General features: G+C 40.8%; 1 protein-coding gene across 1 annotated transcript in view; it reads left to right on the top strand.

Moving 5' to 3' along the window:
- Positions 1-9,175: 9,175 nt before the first annotated feature.
- Positions 9,176-23,021, top strand: part of tmtopsb (teleost multiple tissue opsin b) — a 49,720-nt gene continuing 35,874 nt past the window's right edge. The window contains exons 1-2 of the mRNA XM_022193916.2: positions 9,176-10,202; positions 20,671-20,999. Coding sequence (XP_022049608.2) covers positions 9,815-10,202; positions 20,671-20,999 — 717 coding nt within the window. The 5' untranslated portion in view covers positions 9,176-9,814. The remainder of the gene's footprint in view (positions 10,203-20,670; positions 21,000-23,021) is intronic.

Here is a 23,021-nt window from a genome sequence, read left to right as displayed (position 1 = left end):
AGCCAGTGGAAGATCGCAAATCAAACATGAAATCCTCTTCCACAAATAGAATTTTTGAAGAAAACAGTATACACGTATTTACTCTGTTTTTGGGGACACTGACTAACAAGGTGTAAAAAATCACATTAATGGTCACACAAATGTTTCATGTCATCAAAATATTATCCATTCTAACCTGAATTTCATGCATTAAAAATTATATTGTCCCTTAATTGGCAATTTGTAGCGATGCATCAACAAAATCTGCTTTTTTATGCTGGTGGTTGATGCATAGTGTGGTGGATTCAGGAGGATTTACTAACAGATTTAAGTTCTAACAGTATTCATGTATAGGTTATGATCTGGGTCTGATCTTCCACATAATGAGGAGGTGCACCTAATCAGCTATAATTTCAAAAATAGGGTTCTTCCAGGCGGTTATTCGTCTGTACTGAGGGTGCAGGTCGTACTTTTAGGATCACTGTTGCTCACCAACACACACTCTGTTTGGACTTGAGGCCTTGAAGAAGAACTAATTGCATGTCCATCAACATGAGAAGGTACTTCAATAAAGTTCTTGGTCTCTCATTTTGGGGCTTAACTGTTCAATTTGAATCCTGGCTGTCTACAAAACTTCAAAGCTTCAAGGCTTGGAGTTGGCTGCCATTGTTGGTGGCAGAAGCAGCCAGATGTGACTTTAGCTGTTGCTTCTGCATGAAGTTCTTACTCACACGACCTGCACCATTTGACTTTGATCTGTTTCTTAAACTGAAATCTCATTTGCATAATCGCCATTTTCAGATTGATGATGAGGTCGTGCATGCTGTTGAGGAGTATCTGGAGTTTGTAGGGTGCATTGTCTGGGGCCATGAATGTGGTCTGCAGTAATGTATATGTAGGTATCAAAGGTGGAGGGTACTTTAAAAGTTCCCAGCCTCATTTGGACATTTGTTTCTCAGACCTCCTCTTAAACAACTTAATGTTGTATTCACCTGAGATATCCAGACAGAACTCACCACTGTGTCTTACATGAATCGCTTAATTTGTCACATCCTAAATCCAGAAGGCGGTTGCAATGGCTTCAGTTGATTTTTAGATGTGCAAATTTTTTTCTGTTCTTTCCCCTTAAAATAGTTTCTGGTCCCATGATCTTCAAATCCACTCAGACATCTGCACTATCCCTGATTATTCCAGAAGCTGCTTCTGATTGGAATAATCTTCCTCTGTCTCAAAGGTCTATCGCTTCTTTTTCGCTGCTTCAGCTCCTCTTCAGTTTCTCATTATTTTCTCATCTTAACTAAACCTGCACATGCATTTAATTTGAGTGTTCTTTCGATTTTTAGCTCATCGGGGTTCCAAAACAATTGGAAATCAAACGGCTTCAGAGTGATGGAACTGTTGTATTCTGGGTCTCTTTAAGTGATTTTTCCTTCAATAGGTGTGGTCAGGTTGGCGATCTATAGTGTTTGTTGTATAATCATGTTTGGTAACGAAAATGAGATGCGACATCTCATGGAAATATCAATAGATTCAGACTTTGTACATTGTTGACGTGGCCACCCCACAGCTCACTGAATGTAGAACTGTCTTCACTACCATCCCTCAGCTGGTGATTAGCAGTCCGAGGCTGATGTCATTGAGTCAGTTCTGTGTCCTGACGGTTGGTTTGGGAATTACTTGGCTTGCTGCATGAGTAGATGAGCTTGTCAGGTGGGTATTTCCTTTGTAGAATGGGTAGATAAATCAGATTTTATGTAGATAAATCGGTCACTGACTTAGAGTTGTTGTGGGCACCTCCAGCCTCTGACGTCTTAGTTTTAGTGTATTACTGTGATAGCCATTAGCAGGACTGCTATCATATGCATGCATGGATGGATGTGTAAAGTTGCTCGGTAGCGCTGATAGAGGCCAGAATCTGCACAGAGCAGCTTTGATATTTTCAGAAGAGATGGTATCGGTAACTTTCTTTAAACTTTCATCCATAGTGTCTTTTACTAAACTACACACAAAAGGAATTCATGTAATTTGATTTATGCTTGAAATAAAAGAAAGTTCTTCCGCATTTTACTCAAGTTTAATCCAGATACCAATAAAAACATCCTTTTACTTCCCCTTGTGTACATGAGTATTTTAAAGACAATCTAAATTCTTTTTATAGAGGTCTACGGTCTTTGTAGATGGTCTCAATCCCCCTTTAACCATTTGTTGCTATTTTTAAATGCTGCCTGAACCATTCTGAGTAGTTAGACAATCGGGCAATTGATCAACTAACCACTTGGCACCTTCATTGATCCTTTAATCAGTCTGTTATCTAATCTGTCAAACTGTCAATGCACCTCAAGGACAAAGACCCCTTTCGGTTACCATTTCCACCCATTTTTTCCCCCTTCTTTTACTTTACTTGAACATCCACGTCACGTTACTTGTCTAGTGTCGGGTACTCTGTTTTCAGCACCAGTTCAGTTTGTTAGTAAATCAAACGGTTTTCTAAAACATGAGGTTGGGAGGTGGAAAAGGTTTCATTGGTATGCCGTGATTCCTTTGATTCTCACTTGCAGGTTGAAGCTTTGATGATTTCCTTTGAATGTCAACAAACCTCATGCTGACTGATTTCATCACACAAACAAACACAAATGTACACAACTACAAGCCTTTTGCACAGAAATTAAATGTGTTTTTTAAAGTATTTCTCCTAAAGAATCAGTCTTAAACATTTTTGGTCAGAAATGATGGATGGATGATAGATAGATAGATAGATAGATAGATAGCACATCTTTCACATCTGGTCTTAGTGTTGCTGAAGTTCATGTACAGAAGGAACAATAGTTCTAGGCTGCTCTCTGAAAAGCCTTAATTTGATCCAAAACGCTGCAGCAAGAATGGAAATTAGCAAAACGGATCATGTCGTCCCATATTTTGTAAATGTAAAATCATGTCAAAATCCAGAATAGCATTTAAAATCCTTCTCCTCAAATACAAAGCTGGTAAGAGGTGTGCTTACCAAAGTGTTTTTTCCTAAGGCCACCAGCATTTTCACTGGATCACGGTCAATGTACCGGCAGCATGACGAAGAACTGAGCATCTACTCTGCACTGACTGCAGTCACTGAGAGTTTAAAAATGCTCAGCTTTGGGTAAAACGTTCATCAGTGTAACTTTTTATCCAGCCATCCAAATGCAGTGCATGAAGGATGGAACAAACTCCCCACTGGCCTTACATCCCACTCTACTTCTACAGGTGCTGAAGAACAACAAAGCAGACGGTACTTCTGCTGCTCTGTGATTATCCACATCTGCACCGATCATATCCGCCGGACTATGAAAAATAATGCTTGGAAGAACATCTCTTTCAAAGCGCTCTCAAGTGCTCCCAGCTGGGCGTCTTCAGAGGAGCGCCTGGTGTTTTCAGCTGACGGAAAACGCTTCAGTGGACGCACGGCTTTAATGACCGAGCTCCAGTGTGTCTTAAATACCTCGTATTACCACATTATCCCAGAGTGGAGACTTACTTGTGGCTCCTTGAGTTTCGGAAAGCAGAACAGGAGGCAGATCTTCAGCTATCAGGCTCTTCTACTGTGAAATCAGCTTCCAGTTTGAAGTATTGAAGGTGTCTGCCTGCTGAACCCAAAGATCAGCTTTATACTTTACTTTTTGTCATAGTATCGTCTGCTCAGGTGACCCAGAACCATCACTTAGTTATGCTGCTATATGTCCGGACCGCTGGCTGATTTCCCATGATGCACTGAGCTCCTCTCCTCTCTTTCTAATGTTTGTTATTACCTCGAGTTTTCTCTCTCATCCTGCTTCTCTCTGCAGGTATCTCTGGCTCCAGAGTTTCTGATCTGCGATTATTTGGCTCCACCAGCCAGCTTAGTTTCTATTGTAATCTTGTTTTGTTGTGTCTCACCGCTTATCTCATCTTTTCTTTCTCCACTTGGCCCTCACCCTCCCAGAGTCTGGTTCTCTTGGAGGTTTCAACAGAGTCTTTTTGCCTCCCACTGTTGCCAATCACTGCTCACAGGGAATCACTGGAGCTCCCCCTCTGATATAATGTGATAGAATGTTGTAGGGTTTTGACCTTGCACTGTAAAAATAGTAAATAAATTCTGTGAAAAATAATAAAGCTGTAATATTCTGGAAGCAAGGATGTCAGAAAAAATACATTAAAACTGTGGTATACTATAATGTAAACCATTAAAAATAACAAATAAAAAACATTTAAAATTAAAGAAAACATCTATAAAATAAAAATTACCTCTGAATTTCATTTCTGTAAAAATTAAGTTATTTTACAGTCGAACACTTTAAAAAAAGACAATTTCTAAAAGAAAATACAGAAACATGAGGTTGAAGTATTATTCTTATTCTAAAATGTTATTGTTTTTATTATTCTTATCATTTTCAACCAAAAATATACATAATTGTTCTTCAAATAACAAATATCTGTAAAATAAATATATTTTTGGCTGATTTAAATGCAATAACTTTTGCATAGTTTTACAGTCAAACATTGTAAAAGAATGAATTGAAGTTTATAAAAATGCATAGTTTTATTATTTACAATTTTTGCCCTTTTTTACAGTAATATATATATATATATATATATATATATAATATATATATTTTAAAATCTGTAAAATAAAATTGTTCAAATGATTACGATTAAAAATTGTTACAAATATATTCTTTTTTGTTTTTTTACAGTGTGCTATGCTTAAGTTCCTTAATATTGGTCATATTGTGAAATAGTACAATAAGTTCTCCGGTTTTTTGACGGTTAATAAATTGTCCCAAACTTCAGAAAAGTGTGAAATATTTATGTCACACTCAAACTTTATATTATTTTATTCATTTTTCAAGTCATTCTAATTTGACTTGTCATGATGGAGAAAAGTAGGAAAACCTGTGATTATAAATGCATTAAAAATTGCATTAATATTAATGCGGAGCCGTAAAGAAACCCCTGATTGCACAGCTATAGGTATTAAACCACCAAAGATTAAGAAAATTACACATTCCTGACAGCGGTGCCTCTCGGGAGACAGACGTGTTGGGGAACGTGTCCTACATTTAAGATTTTCATGAGCGCTGCTACATCTTTTATGAGGCAAATTTCATTAAATTAACTCATTTTGTTTAATTAATAATTAATTTCCCACCGGAGTGCACCTGTTGGCAAGGTTACATTCAAAATCAAAGGTAGAGCGAAACAGACTCGGGCGTGAGAGAGCGCGGGATCAGGGAAAAAAACGTGCATTTCCTGCATAATAAGTGTGCAGAGTCCTCATCGTTTCATCCCAGAGCTCTCGGCAGAAAATGACATTATCGGTCCTTTATTTAAAAGCATAAAAGACTTGTGTTAATGCTTCCTAAAAAGTGTTTGCGCAAATAATTCAGCTCAGTATCCTCACTTGATGAGTTCAATACATCCCCTGCCATCATGTTGTTTTCGCTATCGTGGAGAAAAAGGAGCATTGCATGGAAGCTGTTTGCTTTTTTGGATGTTTTTCGACAAGTTTCAACACTGGATGCTCTTTAACACGAGCGAGCTTCTAGATTGATTTTTCAGTCATCTATTTAATTCAATGTTATTTATACAGCGCCAATTACAGTTCAAATTGTCTCAAGACGCTTTACAGAACCCGTATGCCTGAAACCCTCAGAGCAAGCCCTAAGGCGACAGTGGCAAGAAAAACACCCTTTTAACGGGCAGAAACCTCGAGTAGAACCCGGCTCTTTATGTGGAGGGACCCATCTGCTGCTGGCCGGCAGGTTGAGAGGGACAGAAGAGGTTAAGGTGGTGAGGAAGAGGGAGGTAGAGGAAGAGGGAGGGAGAAAGTGACATTTAACACACAGTTTGATACATGCATGATAAGCTGAATGATACACACAAAGTAGAAGCTAACATTGAAACTGATTCATAGTTTACTGTTATGATGTACGGCTCTGACATTAAATATACAACATTTATAGCTGGTAGTAAAATTCAAACAGTATGTAGATGAGTGCTGACCAGAGTTGGGCTTTTTTTTTTTAGACGGAGAACCTCTGCAGCCTGTTTTTGAACCAAAATAAAGCTAATTTAGTCCAGACAGAGGGTCAAAACAAAAAAGAAAATAACACGCTGAAGTGACTTATTTGTCTCTCGCCTCTTATACTTAAATCTAAAAAGAATAACTAAAATGTGCGAACAATCGCTGCTGGACTATTTCTGATTTACCAACATTTTTTGATGCATAAAATATGGATATTTGTAAAGATATGTGTGAGATGTTATTTTGATTTGTGAGCTCTTTTGAAAACTGTCACTTTCAGCACCTTTTTTTTCACAAATTGAAACTGTTAAGATGAACATGATGATGAACAGTCAAAGAAGCCTGAAATGTCATCATTTTTCTCTCTTATTTGTCATTATGCCACTGATGTAAGAATAAATCAACACTGAACAACTACTCTGATTATCGGGGAGTTGGAATGTGAAAAAAAAAAATCGAAACTGTCATAAAAAAAATCCCATTTTTAAACACAGTTGGCAAAAAATTTCGTCCACTAGTGATGTTATCTGAAGCATTTGTAGCTGCATGGCACAAGAATACAAATTAAAACATGTAGAATATTTAAAAAATATTAAATTCTCACTCAGAAAAACTTAAAGAAATCGTTTCTGTTGAGCTGCCATAAAGTTGTGTCACTAAAACAAGAACAGAAGTTTGATCTGAAAAGCATTCTGAACCAAAGAAATGATGAGGAATCACTGTGAAAATTTCAGGGATTTGTCATCCACACAGCCTCAAATTTCAATGTGCGAATAAGAAAATCTTGGAAAGTATTAGATACATGAAGCAAAAAAAATTCTCAGATACCAATAAAGCATCCTTAACTTCTGATTTTCAGGTTGAGATAGTTGAGCAGAGTTCCGCCGATGACCTGAGATGGAAAAACCCTGCTGTGAATTGAATTTGACATAAATACAGACTGTAAGCTGTCATGAACGCTGCTCTCTGCTCATCTGACAGAGATATTGCTCAGTGATCGGTTGGAAGAAAACAGTGGAAGGATGATGCAGCTGTGCCAAATGTCATATTTAATTGACATCGCTTTGAAACAACAGCTCCGAGGTCAGAGCGTTTTATTTTGTTAAATACCCGTGTCCTTAAATCCCCTCTCCTCATGCCTCTTGCTTTTGCATCTGTGGTGGAAAAGAAAAAAAATTGAGTGGAGATACCGAGAATGAGCCACTTTTTGCTTCCCATGAACACAAGGCCTGAACAAATGATTTTCAGATGACTGTGAGGAAATATTCGGTTAATTTTCACAAAAAAAGTGCATTGAATTGAATCGGCACCACTGACTAGGTGCAGTTAGCATGTGCAGATGGGGAAATGGGTCACCCTGGTGCATCTGCGGCTCATTTGTAAGTTTCACCCTCATGTTGTCTTCATTTACAGGCAGTAAAAAATACTGTTCCCTCGTGTGGAAAAAAATCCAAAAGTTCAGGAAAAAAAAAAATCCCGAAATTTCTAAAAAATTTGCAAAATCTTCAGGATTAAAATTCCAATAATTCCTTCAAAGTTTCTCTTAAAAGTTTTATTTTAAAAAATTGGCAAGAAATAAAAAATTCGAAAATAAAAATTGTAAATATTTTCAAAAAATGAACAAAATTTTTCCCCCACAAAATCCTAAAAATATCTAAAGCGATTCCATATATATCATTAAAACTTCTAATATTTTCTTTAAGAACATTCAGAAAAAATATCAATCAAAATTCAGCGATTTTCACTGGATTTTGATTGATTTTTTTTTAATGTTTATAAAGAAACATTTTTAAAAACATTTCTGTTTTTCCACCAAAAAAATGTTAAAACATTTCCCATAAATGTTGAAAATGTGGAAATCAGAAGTAAAAACTGTAAAAATATATGTATTTTTTCCACATTTTCAAATTTTAAAACTGGACTATTTTGACCTGCAGGACAACACGAGGGCTAAAGTGCTGCTTGAATCACGTCTAGATTCTAAATTTAATGTGAAATTGACCACAAATGACTGATTTCACTGGTATTTTTTTCCTCCTTGTTTCAACTGCTCATCCTCATCCACTTTATTAGCAGCACCGACTTCATACAATTATGCATTTAACCAATCATGTGCCGTCCAAAAAATCCTGCAGATGCAAGTCAGGTGCTTCACTTCTGCTCACAATCAGACATCAGAATGACCGTTGGCGCCAGATGGTATCGTCTGAATCTTACTGAACTTCAGCTGTGTTTAATTTTTCCTCAGGATGCTGCAGATAAACGTCCAGTCACATGGAAACGCCTTGTTGCTGAGAGATGTTAGAAGGGACTGACTGGATTTGACACAAAGGTTACCTCAGATAACTCTTTTTTTCTTCAATGCCGAGCAGAAAATAAACAGCTCAGACCCCTCCTGTCAGCCGAGAACATAAAACCGTAGGTCGCAGTGGACACAGACTCACCCAAACCAGACGAGTAGCCTGGTCTGGGGGCACGCAGATGGTTGTGGGATTTTAGCAGCAAGGAGCCACGAACCCAGGCTGTCCTGTGTCAACAGTCCAGGCTGCTTCTTAGGGGGGGTGTGATGGTGTCTTCTTGGCACACTTTAGGCCCCCGATCGATCATGGTTTGGATGCCACAGCCTTGTGAGGATTGTTGGTGCCAATGTGCATCCAGTCATGACCGCAGTTCACCATCGACTAATGGCTGCTTCCAACCAGAGAAGAGCTCAATGGCGTCCAAGTCACCAGATCTGGATCCAGGAGAGCACTTTTAGGATTTTGTAAGACTGGGAGATTCACATTTATGTCATGAAATGTTGTCAGAATGGAGCTGAAAGGAATGCTTCCACGCTGAGGAGTCGAGGCGGCCATGAGATGTAGAGCAAAAATGTTAATACACCACACTTTTCTCCCCCCCCCACACACACATAAAAAGCCTCCAAGAACTCCCTTTGACATGATGAAATGTGCCTTTGTGTTCCTGTCAAACACTGAGAGGAAGACTTGTGCTGATGAAATAAGAGCAGCAGCAGAAAAAAAGAGCCTCAAGCAACAGAAAGCAGGCTGGAAGCTCCACAATGTACCATCAATTCTAGTGATTTATCACTTAATTAGCTTCTGACCCCATAAGTCCATACAGTTCTATCTTTACATCTGCTCAGCTTACAGATCAGACTGTTTCACATGGAAGCATCCTTCCCCCTCTGGATGCTACTCCACTGATCCCCAGGATCCTTATCTCCTCCTGACACGAGAAATCAGTGATTTTCTCTTATTTCAACACATGTACAGTTGGAAGGTGTGTGGCTCTGAAGCAGCACCTGCCTCACAGTGTTTCAGTCTGTTTCCATGAATTCTGTAGTCTGACTGTTGTTTTGATGCAGGTAGCCTCGTGGTGAAGGTCTGACGGCGCTTTCAGACTATTACGCACACACGCCACCCCACCGCCTGCTGTTGAGTTTTTTTGCCCCCCGGCGCGTTTTAAAGGCGCTGCGGGTGATAAAAGCTCAGGCGCACTTATCGCTGAGCGGTGGCCGCGCAAACAGAAAGGAACGCACCTCTCTCCGGAGCGCACGGCGGAGGGGCGGATCTAACAGGACACCGGCATTTGCTGCCCGAGTCCTCATTCATTCGCCAAGTCTCGGACTGGAGAGCTTACAAATTTCTTGCTTTGAGGTGCCACATGCGCGCAAGTCGCGGAACGAGATTCCTCCGTGCGCCTCCGCTTCTCCAGATGAGTTGACCGAGTGAGAAAAGCACCGAGACCGGATGGTTCCGTCCCGCGGTGCAAACTTCCGACAGATCCAAACAGCCCGGCATGATCATTTCCAACGTGAGCCTGAGCTGTGCGCACTGTCCCGGGGGAGCAGCCGGCGGCACCGCGGCGACGGACGCGTACGAGGAGGTTTCCGGTTCTCTCCCGCCTCCGGTTCTCTCCCTGAGCCCGACGGGGCACCTGGTGGTGGCGGTGTGCCTCGGCTTCATCGGTGCCATCGGGTTCCTCAGTAACTTCCTGGTGATCACGCTGTTCTGCCGGTACCGGGCTCTGCGCACGCCCATGAACCTCCTTCTGGTGAGCATCTCGGCCAGCGACCTGCTGGTCAGCGTGCTGGGCACCCCGTTCAGCTTCGCGGCCAGCACCCAGGGGCGCTGGCTGATCGGACGCGCTGGGTGCGTGTGGTATGGCTTCGTTAACGCGTGTTTGGGTAAGCAGCTGCCTTCATTATGTTTTGGCATGAGAACACCTGAATCCAATCTCATTCTCCCTCCTCATTTCTCATTCAAAAACTGAAATCAGGGTGAATTATTGATTTTTGGTACTACTTTTGCTGCAAGTTGCTCTCCAGAAAGTGTTCCAATATTGTGATTTTTTTATTATTATTTTTTTTTGCAGTTTGGCCACTCTGACGCTTAATGCTCATTTATCCAAGGCTCCAAAATTCACATTTCTTCCTCTTTTTGAACAAAATCCTTCCTTTTTTTGGTAGCAGCTTGCAAGGGAATAGAGAAAATCTGCATTTCTTACCTGCAGCAGTGAGCAACATGCAACTCAACATCATTAAAATCCTTTAAACTCATTCAATTATCGACTTAATTTCCCTTTTTTCTTCAATCCTGTTAAGTTTTGAAGTTGAAATCTGCTCCTCTGTGCTCATAAAGTCAGAATTCCCTTTAAATGGAAATAAAATACATGATCTGCTCAGTCTCAGGGGCATCAGTGTTTGGGACAAAGACACTAAAATAAACATAAAACATGGAAAAAGCATTTCTGATCGTATTACATAATAAATCTGCCCCTGTCAGACTCTGCAGACTTCGAGTCTCCTGCTCAGATTCGTGCACACAGGACTGTTGACAGAGCTCTCCACCGTTGCCGGGCTCAAACCTGTGACCTTTCAGTGAAAGGACAATCACTCTAATAACTGCCCGGGGTTGATTGATGTCGCCCCTCTGCTCACAAACCAAAGCATCCTAATTTTCTAACCACTGGAGCGATGAGACGCAGCGCAGAGAGATGATGATTGGGGGTGATCGTGCTGCAGTCAGCGTTTTTCATTCTGAATTTCGATGTTCTCGTTTTTCCCTAGAGGGACTCTCAGTTTTAAGTGAACAATCAATCCGCTGATGGACTTCAGCACAGACCTCTCTCTAACCTGTACTCACCAAATCACTATACATCCTTTGTTTTATCTCTGTGGAGTCTGGACTTGAGTGTTTCTCTTAAATCAGTTGAGTTTGAAGTCGGTGTGATTGAATCGCCTTTCTTTCCACTTTGGAGTTTGGCTTTTTTGGCAGCTAAAGCGTAGCTCTTTAATCAATCGTCTTTTATTTTTGAGTCTGGACTTGCAGTGAAGTTATCTTAGTTCTTAAATCAGGTGTTTCCTCTCAGGAGTCTGGACTTGACTTACAGTGTACTGAGAGTCGCTGCTATTCAATCTTTCATTATGACTGTGAAATTTGGACTTGCAGTAAAGTTCAGTTGGGTAGTTTTGCCCTTAAATGTGTTTTTTCCTCTCTCTTTGGAATCTCCAACTACAGCAACCTGTTGCTTCTCTTAGGAGCATGCAGTAAGCTGTTGTTGCCCATAAATATGCCGTTATAGAGTTGAATTACTTTAAGGTGCAGGAGATTGTTGCTCTTAAATCTGTTGTTTTCTCTCTGGAGTCTGGACTTGCAGTAATTTGCATTGAGGTGTTGTTCTTAAATCTGAAGTTTTCTCTTTGGAGTCTGGAATTGCAGGGACATGCACAAAGGTGTTAATGCTCTTAAATCTGCTGTTATTTCTTGAACAATCTAAAGCTGAATTACTGTAAGGTTCAGCAGAGTTCTTGTTCTTGTTTTCTCCCTAGAGTCTACACAAGCAGGAACATACAATAAGGTGTTGTTGCTATTAAATCTGCTGTTATTTTTTGAAACTCTGGAGTTTAATTACTGTAAAGTACTATGTTGTTGTTGCTCTTGAATCTGTTGTTTTGTCTCTGGAGTCTGGATTTGCAATACGGTGCATTGAGGTGCTGTTCTTAAATCTGCTATTTCCTCTTTGGACTCTGGAATTGCAGGAACATGCACACAGGTGTTGTTGCTCTTAAATCTGTTCTTTCTTGAGGAATCTGCACTTCATTACTGTAAGGTAGTATGTTGCTATTGCTCTTAAAATCTGTTGTTTCGTCTCTGGAGTCTGGATTTGCAACATGGTGAACTGAGGTGCTGTTCTTAAATCAGTTGTCTGTTTAAGAGCTACACTAAAGTAAGGTGTATTCAGATCGAATCTGATTTTATTTTCGGAGTGTGCACATGGAGCAAGGTGCTTTGAGATGTTGCTCCTAAATCTGATCTTTCCTCTTTGGAGTCTGGATTTGCGGGAACATGCCGTAAGGTGTTCTTGCTCTTATATCTGCTGGGTTTTTTTGTTTTTTTGAGGAGACTGGTGTTTCGTAAATGTAAAAATGCAGGTGAATGCAGCTGTTGCTAACCCTGGACTCTAGACTTGAGGTGCTTTGAGGTGTTTTTTTCTCAAATCAGTTGTTTTCTCTGAGGAGTCTTGAATTGCGAGAACATGCAGTCATGGTTTTTTTTGGCTCTTAAATCTGTTCTTTCCTGAGTCGTCTGGGCTTCAATTACGCTAAGATACCATGTTGTTGTTGCTCTTAAAGCAGCTGTTCCTGTTTGAAGTCTGGACTGGCATTGAGATATTTCTCTTAAATCAGTTGTTTTCTGTTTAGGAACTGAACTTGTTGTAAGGTGTAGGAACATTTTGCTCCTAAATTAGTTCTTTGTTTTCCAGTCTGCACCTGCAGTAAAAGAATATCTTCTTTTTTGTTTTTTTTCGTTTTTTTTTTTTTAATCAAGTGCGTCTTCTTTGGAGTCTGAACTTGAGATAAAGTGCTTTAAGATGTTGCTCTTGAATCTGTTGTTTTCTCTGCGGAGTCTGCACTTCTTTTAAGGAGTTATCACTCTTGAATTCGGTGTTTCCTCTTTGCAGTCTGGACCTGCAGTTGACAGTTTCTACCTTGATTCCGTTTTCTCATCATTTTATCATTAAACTGAAGAAACCAAATTCAATTCCACCACTTTGCAGCTACTGGCTGGGCCAACAGTTTTCCAACAGCATCCTGGTTTTCTTGTTTAATGAGACGCGCAAAAATCTAATTTGCAGTTTCTTCATAGCCAGAGAACGTGCATTATTAATTTTGCACAACCTTCCTCTGTGGTGCACGATCAGGAGCTATAAACAAACAATAACCAACGAGATTAAAGACAAACTGTTGAATAAGACCTGAAATAGATGCTTTAGAGATTCTCCACTTCAGAGCTGGAGAAGTCATTGGTGCCGTGAAGCTACTGGAGTGGGGAGATGGGCAACCTGGCATCAAAGATTTATGAGTAGTGAGGGATTGATGACAGTTTGGGTAGAACTGATCACATCACGGAAGAAGGAGGAGATCTGCAGCACCGAAATATCCTATAGAGTGAAATCACTTCTATTCATATTGAGTGAGGTATTATTAATAAAATGCTGTCAGATTTGATCCCTGCAACTTGAAGTGGAGTGAGACATCAACCTAGACTGTGTTTTAAGTGGCATAAATTGCAGCTTGAAGAGAAGATTTTTGTTGCATCATCAGAATGGACATTTAGATGTCATTTCTATATGTTAAGTGCATTACATTGGTGCAGCAGAGTCATTTCTATGCATGGAAGTGGCTTCTCAGAGTTCAGTCGATGCTTAAGGGCTCAAAGAAAAGCTGGATATCTATTGTTCAGTCTGTTGGTTCGAAATTATATTCATGCAAAGCCCCGGATAAGCAGTGATTCCAACTGTAAAAACCAAAGAAGCGTACATAAACCTAATCAAGTAATAGAAGTTCATGTAATTGACTACTTTAATCTGTCATTTATCAATACGTTACCAGACATTTACATCAAACTGGACACTGTATCCCTTTCAGGAAGATTAGACAGCGAGTAATCTATTTATTTTGGCGGGGTCAAAGTGAAAATAGAACTGAAACCCCTTGTTTTGCCCTCCGCCTACAAGAGCTGATGTGGAATCTTGTTGTCTGTTAATTCACTAATGAGACACTGTTCATCCCACTGCAATTACCCAGACAACATGAGAGCTACTGTAGCATGCAGTCAGGGACAGTTAGCAAGCTTGTAATCAAGCCTCATCAGATCACGATCGCTGGGGCAAAATCATCTTCATGAAGTCACAGAGGACAGATTTTCATATTCCCTGTGTTTCTCACATTCTCTCTTTCTTGGCCTGCTTCTCTGTAAACGCTCCAACAGTGTAGTGGATGGATAATTTATGGAGGGAGACATTTATTAATGGGCACGGTAAAGACAAACGTTAGCTGTAAGTTTATTGGACATTTGTGTGCTCTTTAAACTGGCATGATGGACACACAATGAGAATAAAGAGAAGCAGGAAACCCTTACATGTATAGTATCAGTCAAAAGTTTGGACCCAGGTTCTCATTTAATGTTTTTCCTTTATTTTCATGACTGTAGAGTCTCATTGAAGGCATCAAAACTATGAATGAACTCATATGGAATCATGTAGTAAACAAAAAAGTGTGAAATAAGTCAAAACATTTTTTATATTCGAGATTCTTCACTTTGCTTTGGTCACTGCTTTCCACACTAGCAACAGACACATACTGTAAAGACAAACATAATCCAGCAATTGATTCCATAGAGGCATCATTGGACTCATTAAAGCCACAGATAAGTTTGTAGCTGTATATTGCTCTTGTAGAAGTTTATCAGACTGATAACAGAAGCTCGTGTGAAGTGGATCAAATCAGAACACCGGCCAAAGCACAAGCTGCTGCCAGAGTTAATGGGTAAATCCACTGTGAGGACGGATGTGTTAGAAAACAGATCAACAAGTGCTGTGAGCTGGAGTCTGGGCTTTTCCAAAGTGCTTTCACAAGCTGTTCAGGTCCTCAAACTGCAATAAAATCTGATTCAGTACTGAAGGTTGTTATTTCCCGCAGTGAAAGGGGTTTTAAAAACAGTAGCATGCAGATAGCAGAAGTGGAAGAGAATGAAATATGTGGCCAGCAGCAGGCTTAAACCAACATTTTATGTCCGGCACTGAATTCGGATGTTATCAGGCCATTAAAATGGACCGTTATCAGCACGGTCCCATACATATCAGCCAGTCTAGAACTGTTATCTGTTCAGCTTATTGATGAAACAGTAAGCAACCCCTAATAACATTGACGACTTCTTGCAATTGTGCTGGACAACACAGAGCTTTGTAACATGGTAGTGGCATGGCGTTTAACCCGAACCTGATCCTTTTCTGGACCCAACCAAGTAGTTTTTGGCGCCTATACGTAACCAAATGTCATGTTAAAGCCATCAAGTGAAAGCAAAACTAGACTTTAAACAAAACTAATGCATAAACTTGCTCTGAGACGGCAGTCATACTCATGTTTCGTGGGTAAAAGTCTGTTGATTTACACCTCTGCCATCCAATCCAGCCTCCAGATGTACACTTTTTTCATTCTTTGTATGTGCAAAATTGCAGGATATGAGTAAGAGGATGTTCTTACTAACTGGGAATGACGTGTGGGAATTATATGTTCTGATATCGCCTTTCGAATGGTATGATAATGTCCAAATTTGGTGACATCCAGTGAGTCAGACTAACACATGCACAACTCTTCACAAGTCTCTGCGCTGAACAGTACCATTATTCTACAGGATATTGTTCCTGTCTGACATCTCCAGTACCTTCTGTACCTACATGGTACAGGAGGAAAAACACAGACTGCCACATTTTCAGTATTTCAGCATTGAATTACCACTAAAGTATTGCTTTTTCTGGCATCCATGTACTTCAGTGCAAAGTTTTACCTTCCGGGAGGAAAATCATTTTTGACTTGAACAGTTTTCTGTGATCATTGAAACAATTACTCAACTAAATTCTCCAATTGGAAACTAATTTTGAAGCAAAAATGTTCATGTTTGTACTTCAAAGTGAACATTTGCTGCTTATCTGTGTTATTTTGGGGTTTTATTAAAATTTTGGAATGATGAATTTTCCATTAGGCTGCAGAAAATAATTATAAAATTCAGGGTATTTCATTAACAAAATGAGAAAAATAATTAGCATGTTAATCAGAAGTTAAAAAAACATCTCATCATACTGCTGTACCAATGATGCTTTCCATTTTTAGTTCATGACACGCACGCAAATGAAAAGTCAATCACAAGGTTGATTATTCTAATGACACGTCCCAGATTCTCCTCCAAGAAAATCCAGAAATCAGGTTTCGCTAATCCCCTAACCTGATTTCAGAAACCAGGTTTGTCATTTACATGACACTGGAGGAATTAGGTTCCCAGTTGCTTACAGTAAGTGCACGTAAGCACAGTGATGGAGGTTGAGCTGAGAGGGCAGCGATTGGGCTTTAGCTTTCCCTTCAGCGCCGGAATCTGAAGCAAGAAATGAAAGAGGCTGAACTAACAAAGGGAGACGCATGCAAAGAGACACAGCAGGAGGGAAACGCAGAGGCAGCAACAACAAAAAAGTCGTAAGAGAGAGACAAAGGAAAAAGAGAAGAAAAATAGGTGGAGGTAAAAAGCATGGAAAAGTGAGAGACAATGAAAGATGATTAGTTCCTGTGTTGACTCAGACCTGGGACATTAGGTCATTCATTTTGCCGTAAATCTATTCCGCACCACCCTGGAGTTGTGTGAAGAAGAATCAGGCCTCAGGTGAAAAACCCATTAAAATGCATGCTGGAGAATCAAAGTGGGCCATGTTTGAATCAAAGCCGACATTGGGGACTGATATTCCCACCAGGCTCAGAGTACAGACTGCAATCATTACAGTAAATGAATGGAAAACTGGTCGCTGTTAGAGGTTGCCCAGTTTGCAGAGGCAGCAGACCATTTGGGGCGGCATGGCTCAGTGGGTAGAGTGGCCGTCTTGCAACCGAAGGGTTGCCGGTTCGATCCTCGCCCCGTCGTGTTCGAGGTGTCCCTGAGCAAGACACCTAACCCCGAATTGCTCCTGATGGGGTCGTGGTTAGCGCCTTGCATGGCAGCTTCCGCCATCAGTGTGTGAATGTGTGTGTGAATGGGTGAATGTGACGTATCATGTAAAGCGCTTTGGGTACCTTGCAGGTATAGTAAAGCGCTATATAAATACAGACCATTTACCATTTCTATTAAAAGAATCCACTGTAGGAGGCTGCAGAGGCCCTCGTCATGTTATTTTTAGGCTTTATTGACACACGATTTTAGAATTGTTTTGTCACCTTTTGGTTTTCTTTTCCACGTCTATGATAATCTGGCAGGGGACAAAGAGTTTTCAAGAAGATTCTTATGATCAAAACATTACAGCTGCACCAATCGATGTTTTTCATTTTAGAAACGGATCAAACTATAACTGTGTTCAAAATGACAAACATCGATTGGTGCGGGGGAGTTATTGTTGAAGATGCTTTTTTGCCTCTTTTAGCCCTTTTTGCTTTGGTTTTCTGACCCACATCTGGTGCTTTTATCAAAACAAAAGCTGTTTTCAACACAAAAAGTCCTCTATTAACTACCTGCCAGCACCAGATTGAAGGTAGTCAAAGTTAGCTTCTTTCTAGTGGAAACGAGATGTGATCAAAACGTCTGAGCAACAGGTCCGCATGTGAGATTTTAACTATGGAACTGCAGAAGCAACACTGTGTCAAAGTCTGTGAGGATCTCCCACTATGAGTCAAACTTCATGTTGAGGATTATGACTGAGTTGCCTCTACGATTACACCCCAGAGACCCAACGGCAGGCTACAGTCTCCAAGATCAAATGAAGTCATGTCAGGGGCCCACAGAGAGCATTATCGTCACTTTCTTTGATTTTCACAGAGTTGTAAACTGAATTCGTCCCCCAGGGTCAGATTTCAAATGCCAGTTTCTATCGCATCCAACAACACTGCAGACGTGAACTGCAGTGTGACTACATCAGGTGCTTCATGATGATGCACTCGCTCAGAACACGCTGAAGAGGGTTTTGGTCGCACAAACACAACTCCTCACCTGATTCTCATCTGATTTGGTTCCCTCAGATTTCTTCCTTTTCCCCAAAATGAAATTCAAATTGAAGAGTCAGTTTTTTGACAAAGTGGAGGAGATCCAGCACATTTTACAGATGCTGCATGAGGACTTTTCCAAGTGTGGCAGGAGCACTGGGAGCAGTGAATCAATGCACAAGGAAACCCCTTCGAAGGAGATGGCCACCAAATTTAAATCGGGGATGATTTTTGCTTTTAAAAGGACTCGGAACTTTCTGATCACACCTCATATAAAGGAGCTGAAAAGTCAGATATTTCCATCAGGAGATAAAAGTAGAGGCAGTGTTGGAAACAAAACTCTGCTAAATGTGTAACTATGCAATAGTTTGCCAGCTTTATAAGGTGATCGTATATCCAACAGCTTTAAAATAAGGACATCTATGGCTTCTTCAAGCAAATAACCAGCAAAAAAGTAGATACTGATTTACACAATAAATAAAAAATAGTCAAAAGTAATAATAAGAATACTCATAAACTAGAAATAACAAAGATGTATTTTGGGAAAATAAACACAGGGAAACTAATAAATGAAATATCTGGTGATGCCTGAGATATCCTACAGAACAAAGTGCAAATGTTTGTCTTATCCTCTGAAGATTTTTTTTCTCACTCATTTTTTTTCTCTTTTTAGTCATTTTGCATTCCCTTCCAATGATCTATGTTATACTGTATAGCATATTCTTAAATCGGGTAATTGAACCCTCAGCTGGGTCTGTCAGGCACAGGTCTGCGCCAAAGTGGTTCAAAAGATAACTAGAGTAGCAGATTGTAGTTGTGAAAATGACTGCAGACATTGGATTACGTAGGTATCGGCGCGATTGTGATTCTGTCTGTCATGCTTCACTTTTTATTAGTTGTTTAGTTCCCTCCATGCTGAGTTTGCATGCGCAGTGATGTTCGGTCAGGCCGAGCGTCGTATTCCTGAACTCCTGTGGCGTGTTGGTAACATATTGGACAAAGAAGCGCTGCAGGTTCAAATAGTAACAGCTGAATAAAACCACAGCACCGCAGCTGCAGCCGAGGTCCGAAAAAATCACCACATATCCAGCAACAGCTTCACCTTCACGGCCAGGCAGAGCAGCTGCAGCTGTACTCACAACCAGCAGCTGGATGTTGTCACACGCGCACACACAGTTTTCACACTAATATCCAGCTTGCACAGACACATAAGCATAAAATCATTTCCATTATTCTCAAGACTCTCACTCTTTGCTGTTCCTCTCGACACATCGAGCGCCCACGGCCCCAGCCTTCTGTCCACACCAAACATGGCACGGTTTCCGCCAATCAGAGAGCTCCATTATGCACGGAGGTGCCGTGATTGTCTGTAATCAAAGTCTCTGTCCCTGGTAGACTCGGCGTAATGGAGGTAAAGTGCCTCTGCACCAGCACTTTAGTCTGCATGTGCTGATTAGCTCTGATTTAAGACTGAGGTCGCTTCAGCAACTGTTTACTGTAGTGTTGTACGTTCCTCAATTAGCAGTTAACACGGAGGGAGAGAGTTCACGCAGCGGCGCTCCTGTCTGAATCTGTGACTGTTTCACTGTTTGCTGTTTTTAATGATAACTGATCTAAGAGAATGGTTGGACTTGCTCGCTTTGCTTTTGAACAAAGTTTGACTGAAAATAAACCAGAAGAAACAAAGAATTCCTGATTTGTTTTGCTTCAGAATTCATAGGAGCCACTTAATTAGTTGGCTAATCGATCAGTTAATTTACTAAGAACTGACTGGCAGCAGACAATAATAATGATAATAATAAGAAGCAGTAGATAATTAACTTTTGAAGCCGTTTTATATAGTAAAATGATCAATGAATTTGCTGCTTCTCCTTTTCTTACGAGGTAGCAAATGGATTCTCTTTGGATTTTGGAGAGTTGTTCAGACAAAACAAATCATTTATAGAGATCTTTTGGCGCCTAAGAAAGTGCGATGAGCTTTTAAAAATTGTTTTCCAGTAATAGAAAATAGGAAAAATAATGAACAGGTTAATCAATGATGAAAATAGGTCTAGCTGCAGCCTGGTTTGGAACAACGTGATGAAAATAACAACAAAATCATAAAATTACACTGCATAATTGAAAGGAACACGATTAGATGTCCAAACTGTAGTTAGAGGAAAGACTACAATTAAAAAGGAAAGTGAGTGAATACAGAGGAAAACAGAAGAGTTTTGGTTGATAAGCTGCAAACACACATCTGCAGGAGTTGAAAATGTCTCAACTTTACTCGCATGACTCCATAAATGCATGTTTGGTAATTAGTCCGTGGAGCTGCTGCGCTCACTGTCGTCGTCACGTCTTATCTGCAGAACATGTCAGCTGATGAACTTGTCACTTTTTCTCTGTTATGCCCTAAAGATGCAAAAAAATTAAGCCATTAAGATGATCAAAGCCAGCGTAAAATCGACTTTGCTTTGTATCTCAGTGATTATCTGGGAGGGAAACGGAACACAAGATGCTCCAGTTTGGAGAAAATCTGCTCCACAAGCATAAGTGTTGATAAGATTTCTGCTGATATCTTGATCCGCTCTCTCGGGTCTTGCCACATTCCTGCATTTTGCTCCACACCCACTGACCCCCTCTCCTCCCTCAGGTATCGTCTCCCTGATTTCTCTGGCTGTTCTGTCCTACGAGCGTTACTCCACCATGATGACTCCCACTGTGGCCAACGGCGGAGATTACGGCTCGGCGCTGGGAGGCATCTGCTTCTCCTGGCTCTACTCCGTGGCCTGGACTGTGCCTCCGCTGCTGGGCTGGAGCAGATACGGGCCCGAGGGTCCCGGCACCACCTGCTCAGTCGACTGGAAGACCCAGACGGCGAACAATGTCTCCTACATCGTCTGTCTGTTCACCTTCTGCCTGGTGCTGCCGTTCGGCGTCATCCTGTACTCCTACGGCAAGCTGCTGCACGCCATCAGACAGGTGGGATCCTGCAAAAATCTAGATGTTAAATGAGGGAGTTTGTTCCAAAGTGAGAAAATCGGCCTTTAGGAAAACACACATGCTGAGTCTGTGATGAGTTGTGAATCTCTTTTTTTTTTTTTTTGGGTGCTCCCATAGACTGTATATAAAGATGGACGTAGCATCTGGCTCCAGAATTGAAGCCAACCCGGAAGTGTCAAAAATTTGCAATATCACACCGTCCGCTAGGGTTGGCTCCAAAAAGCTTTTTCTCCATAGACCCCAACTCATTTTTGGAAAAAATAAAATTTGATAGACTGATTTTCTACAGCTCCGGATTTTTTTCCCGTTAGTTTTCATGGTCAAAATGAGAGATCAGGTGGCCGATCTTAAAATAAATCAATACTGAATTTTAAATAAATCGTTAAAGTTGGCGGAGCCAGGGGGCGTGGCTATACTTGATTGACAGCAACAGAAGCCTCTGCGATAAAACGTGGGCGGGATAAGAGTCCTCAGCCAATCCTGCCCCTAGTTGCTCTCCGGTCCAGTCTGTTTGATGACGCTTTTTACGTCACTGGCTCCAAAAAATCCAAAACGGCGACCAGGAAGTAGCAAAATCCAGGCTTCATTTTCTCGGCGTTGAAACCAACGGGTGACGTCACGGTTAATTTACGCCTGGGTGCTCCAGCTGTCTGGAAATGAGCCAGTAAAATCACTCCAAGATAGATTTGAGATAACACGGCAGGATAAAAAAGTTGATCTATATGTGATTGAAATGCAGGGCAGCAGTGTGCTCACTTATCTGTGACCGATCCTTGACTGTATCAAAAGTCTCTGTCCAGTTTGCGTGTTCAGCATGAGGCTGCGGAGCTGACAAGAGCGCAAGGAGTACGGGTTCAAATGTTTCAAAGAGCTGAGCTTGAAAGCTGGGAAATTTCAATCTCCAATCAGGTTTGACATCTCAACAACGTCGCGTATTACAGCTGCCAACATCAATTTCTTCTCTTGTCTCCAGTGTTACACCATCTCTGACTGAGTGTCGGGCATGCTTTGGCCAAACAGCCGCTGTGAGATATTTCTGATGCCTCGCTGTGTTTGCAGAGGCGTAATTTACACCTTGACGCACGAATAGCAGCGGACAGGGGAGATGTGAAGGCATGACCTGAATTGTGGATGATTATAATCCATAATTTGCGCCCTGATACCGCTGCTGAACCAGTGAGGTGTTTGTATCTGCTCCCATCGTGTTTTCCGAACAACGTGAAAGTGAGATCTGTGCTCGCTGAAGCTCAGGCTTTCCTCTTTAAACTTTAATGCCTGCTTTGCGCGATACGAGCAGAGATGATCGAGGGTGAAAGTTTGGGGCGAGACCTGAAGATGTGTATCTCATTTCAAGATGTTTGCTCAGAAATAATGCATGTTTTGGTTCAGAACTAATCTTTATTTTGCTCTTCTCTCCAGACTGCAGTGTCATTGAAGTGTTTGCTTGCATCTTTAGGTGCAGAAAAGAGTAAAAGTGAGCAGAAACCATGGAAAAAAGCACAAAATCATCAAAATTACAATCAGGGCTACAAAGTTTCTGCAATTCATAGCTTGTTTTTCGATTTTTGCACAAAAAACTGCTGATTATCTACAGATAATCTGATGATCAAACAGTTGGTTATCAAATGATTTTTCCTTCTAAATTAGTTGGTTGATCATTTATCTCTCAGTTCTGTTTCTCAATGCTGGGTTCTGCCAGGTGCAATATACACATGTGGCTGAAATAATCATTTATTAGTCTGAAGTTACAGTGAAGCAGTTTCAAGTGGCAGCTGAGAGATTTTTAAAGAGTCGAGTTCGGAAGCTGAAAATAGTAGTTGTGAAGGGGAGCAGAGAGCAGCACAGACGTTGAGTCTGCAGGCTGGTGTTAATGACAGGATTACAGACAACTGTCTTCATTATACACTGCTGAGGCGCTTCATTAAGCCTCAAGGCTGCAGACCTTCGCACCCACTGTCAGCTAATCACAGGAGACAAAAAAAACTCTTCATATAGCTCAGT

The sequence above is a fragment of the Acanthochromis polyacanthus genome, chromosome 20 (assembly GCF_021347895.1).
Source record: "Acanthochromis polyacanthus isolate Apoly-LR-REF ecotype Palm Island chromosome 20, KAUST_Apoly_ChrSc, whole genome shotgun sequence".
Lineage (NCBI taxonomy): Eukaryota > Metazoa > Chordata > Actinopteri > Pomacentridae > Acanthochromis > Acanthochromis polyacanthus.
This window is presented reverse-complemented; position numbering and strand designations above follow the sequence as displayed.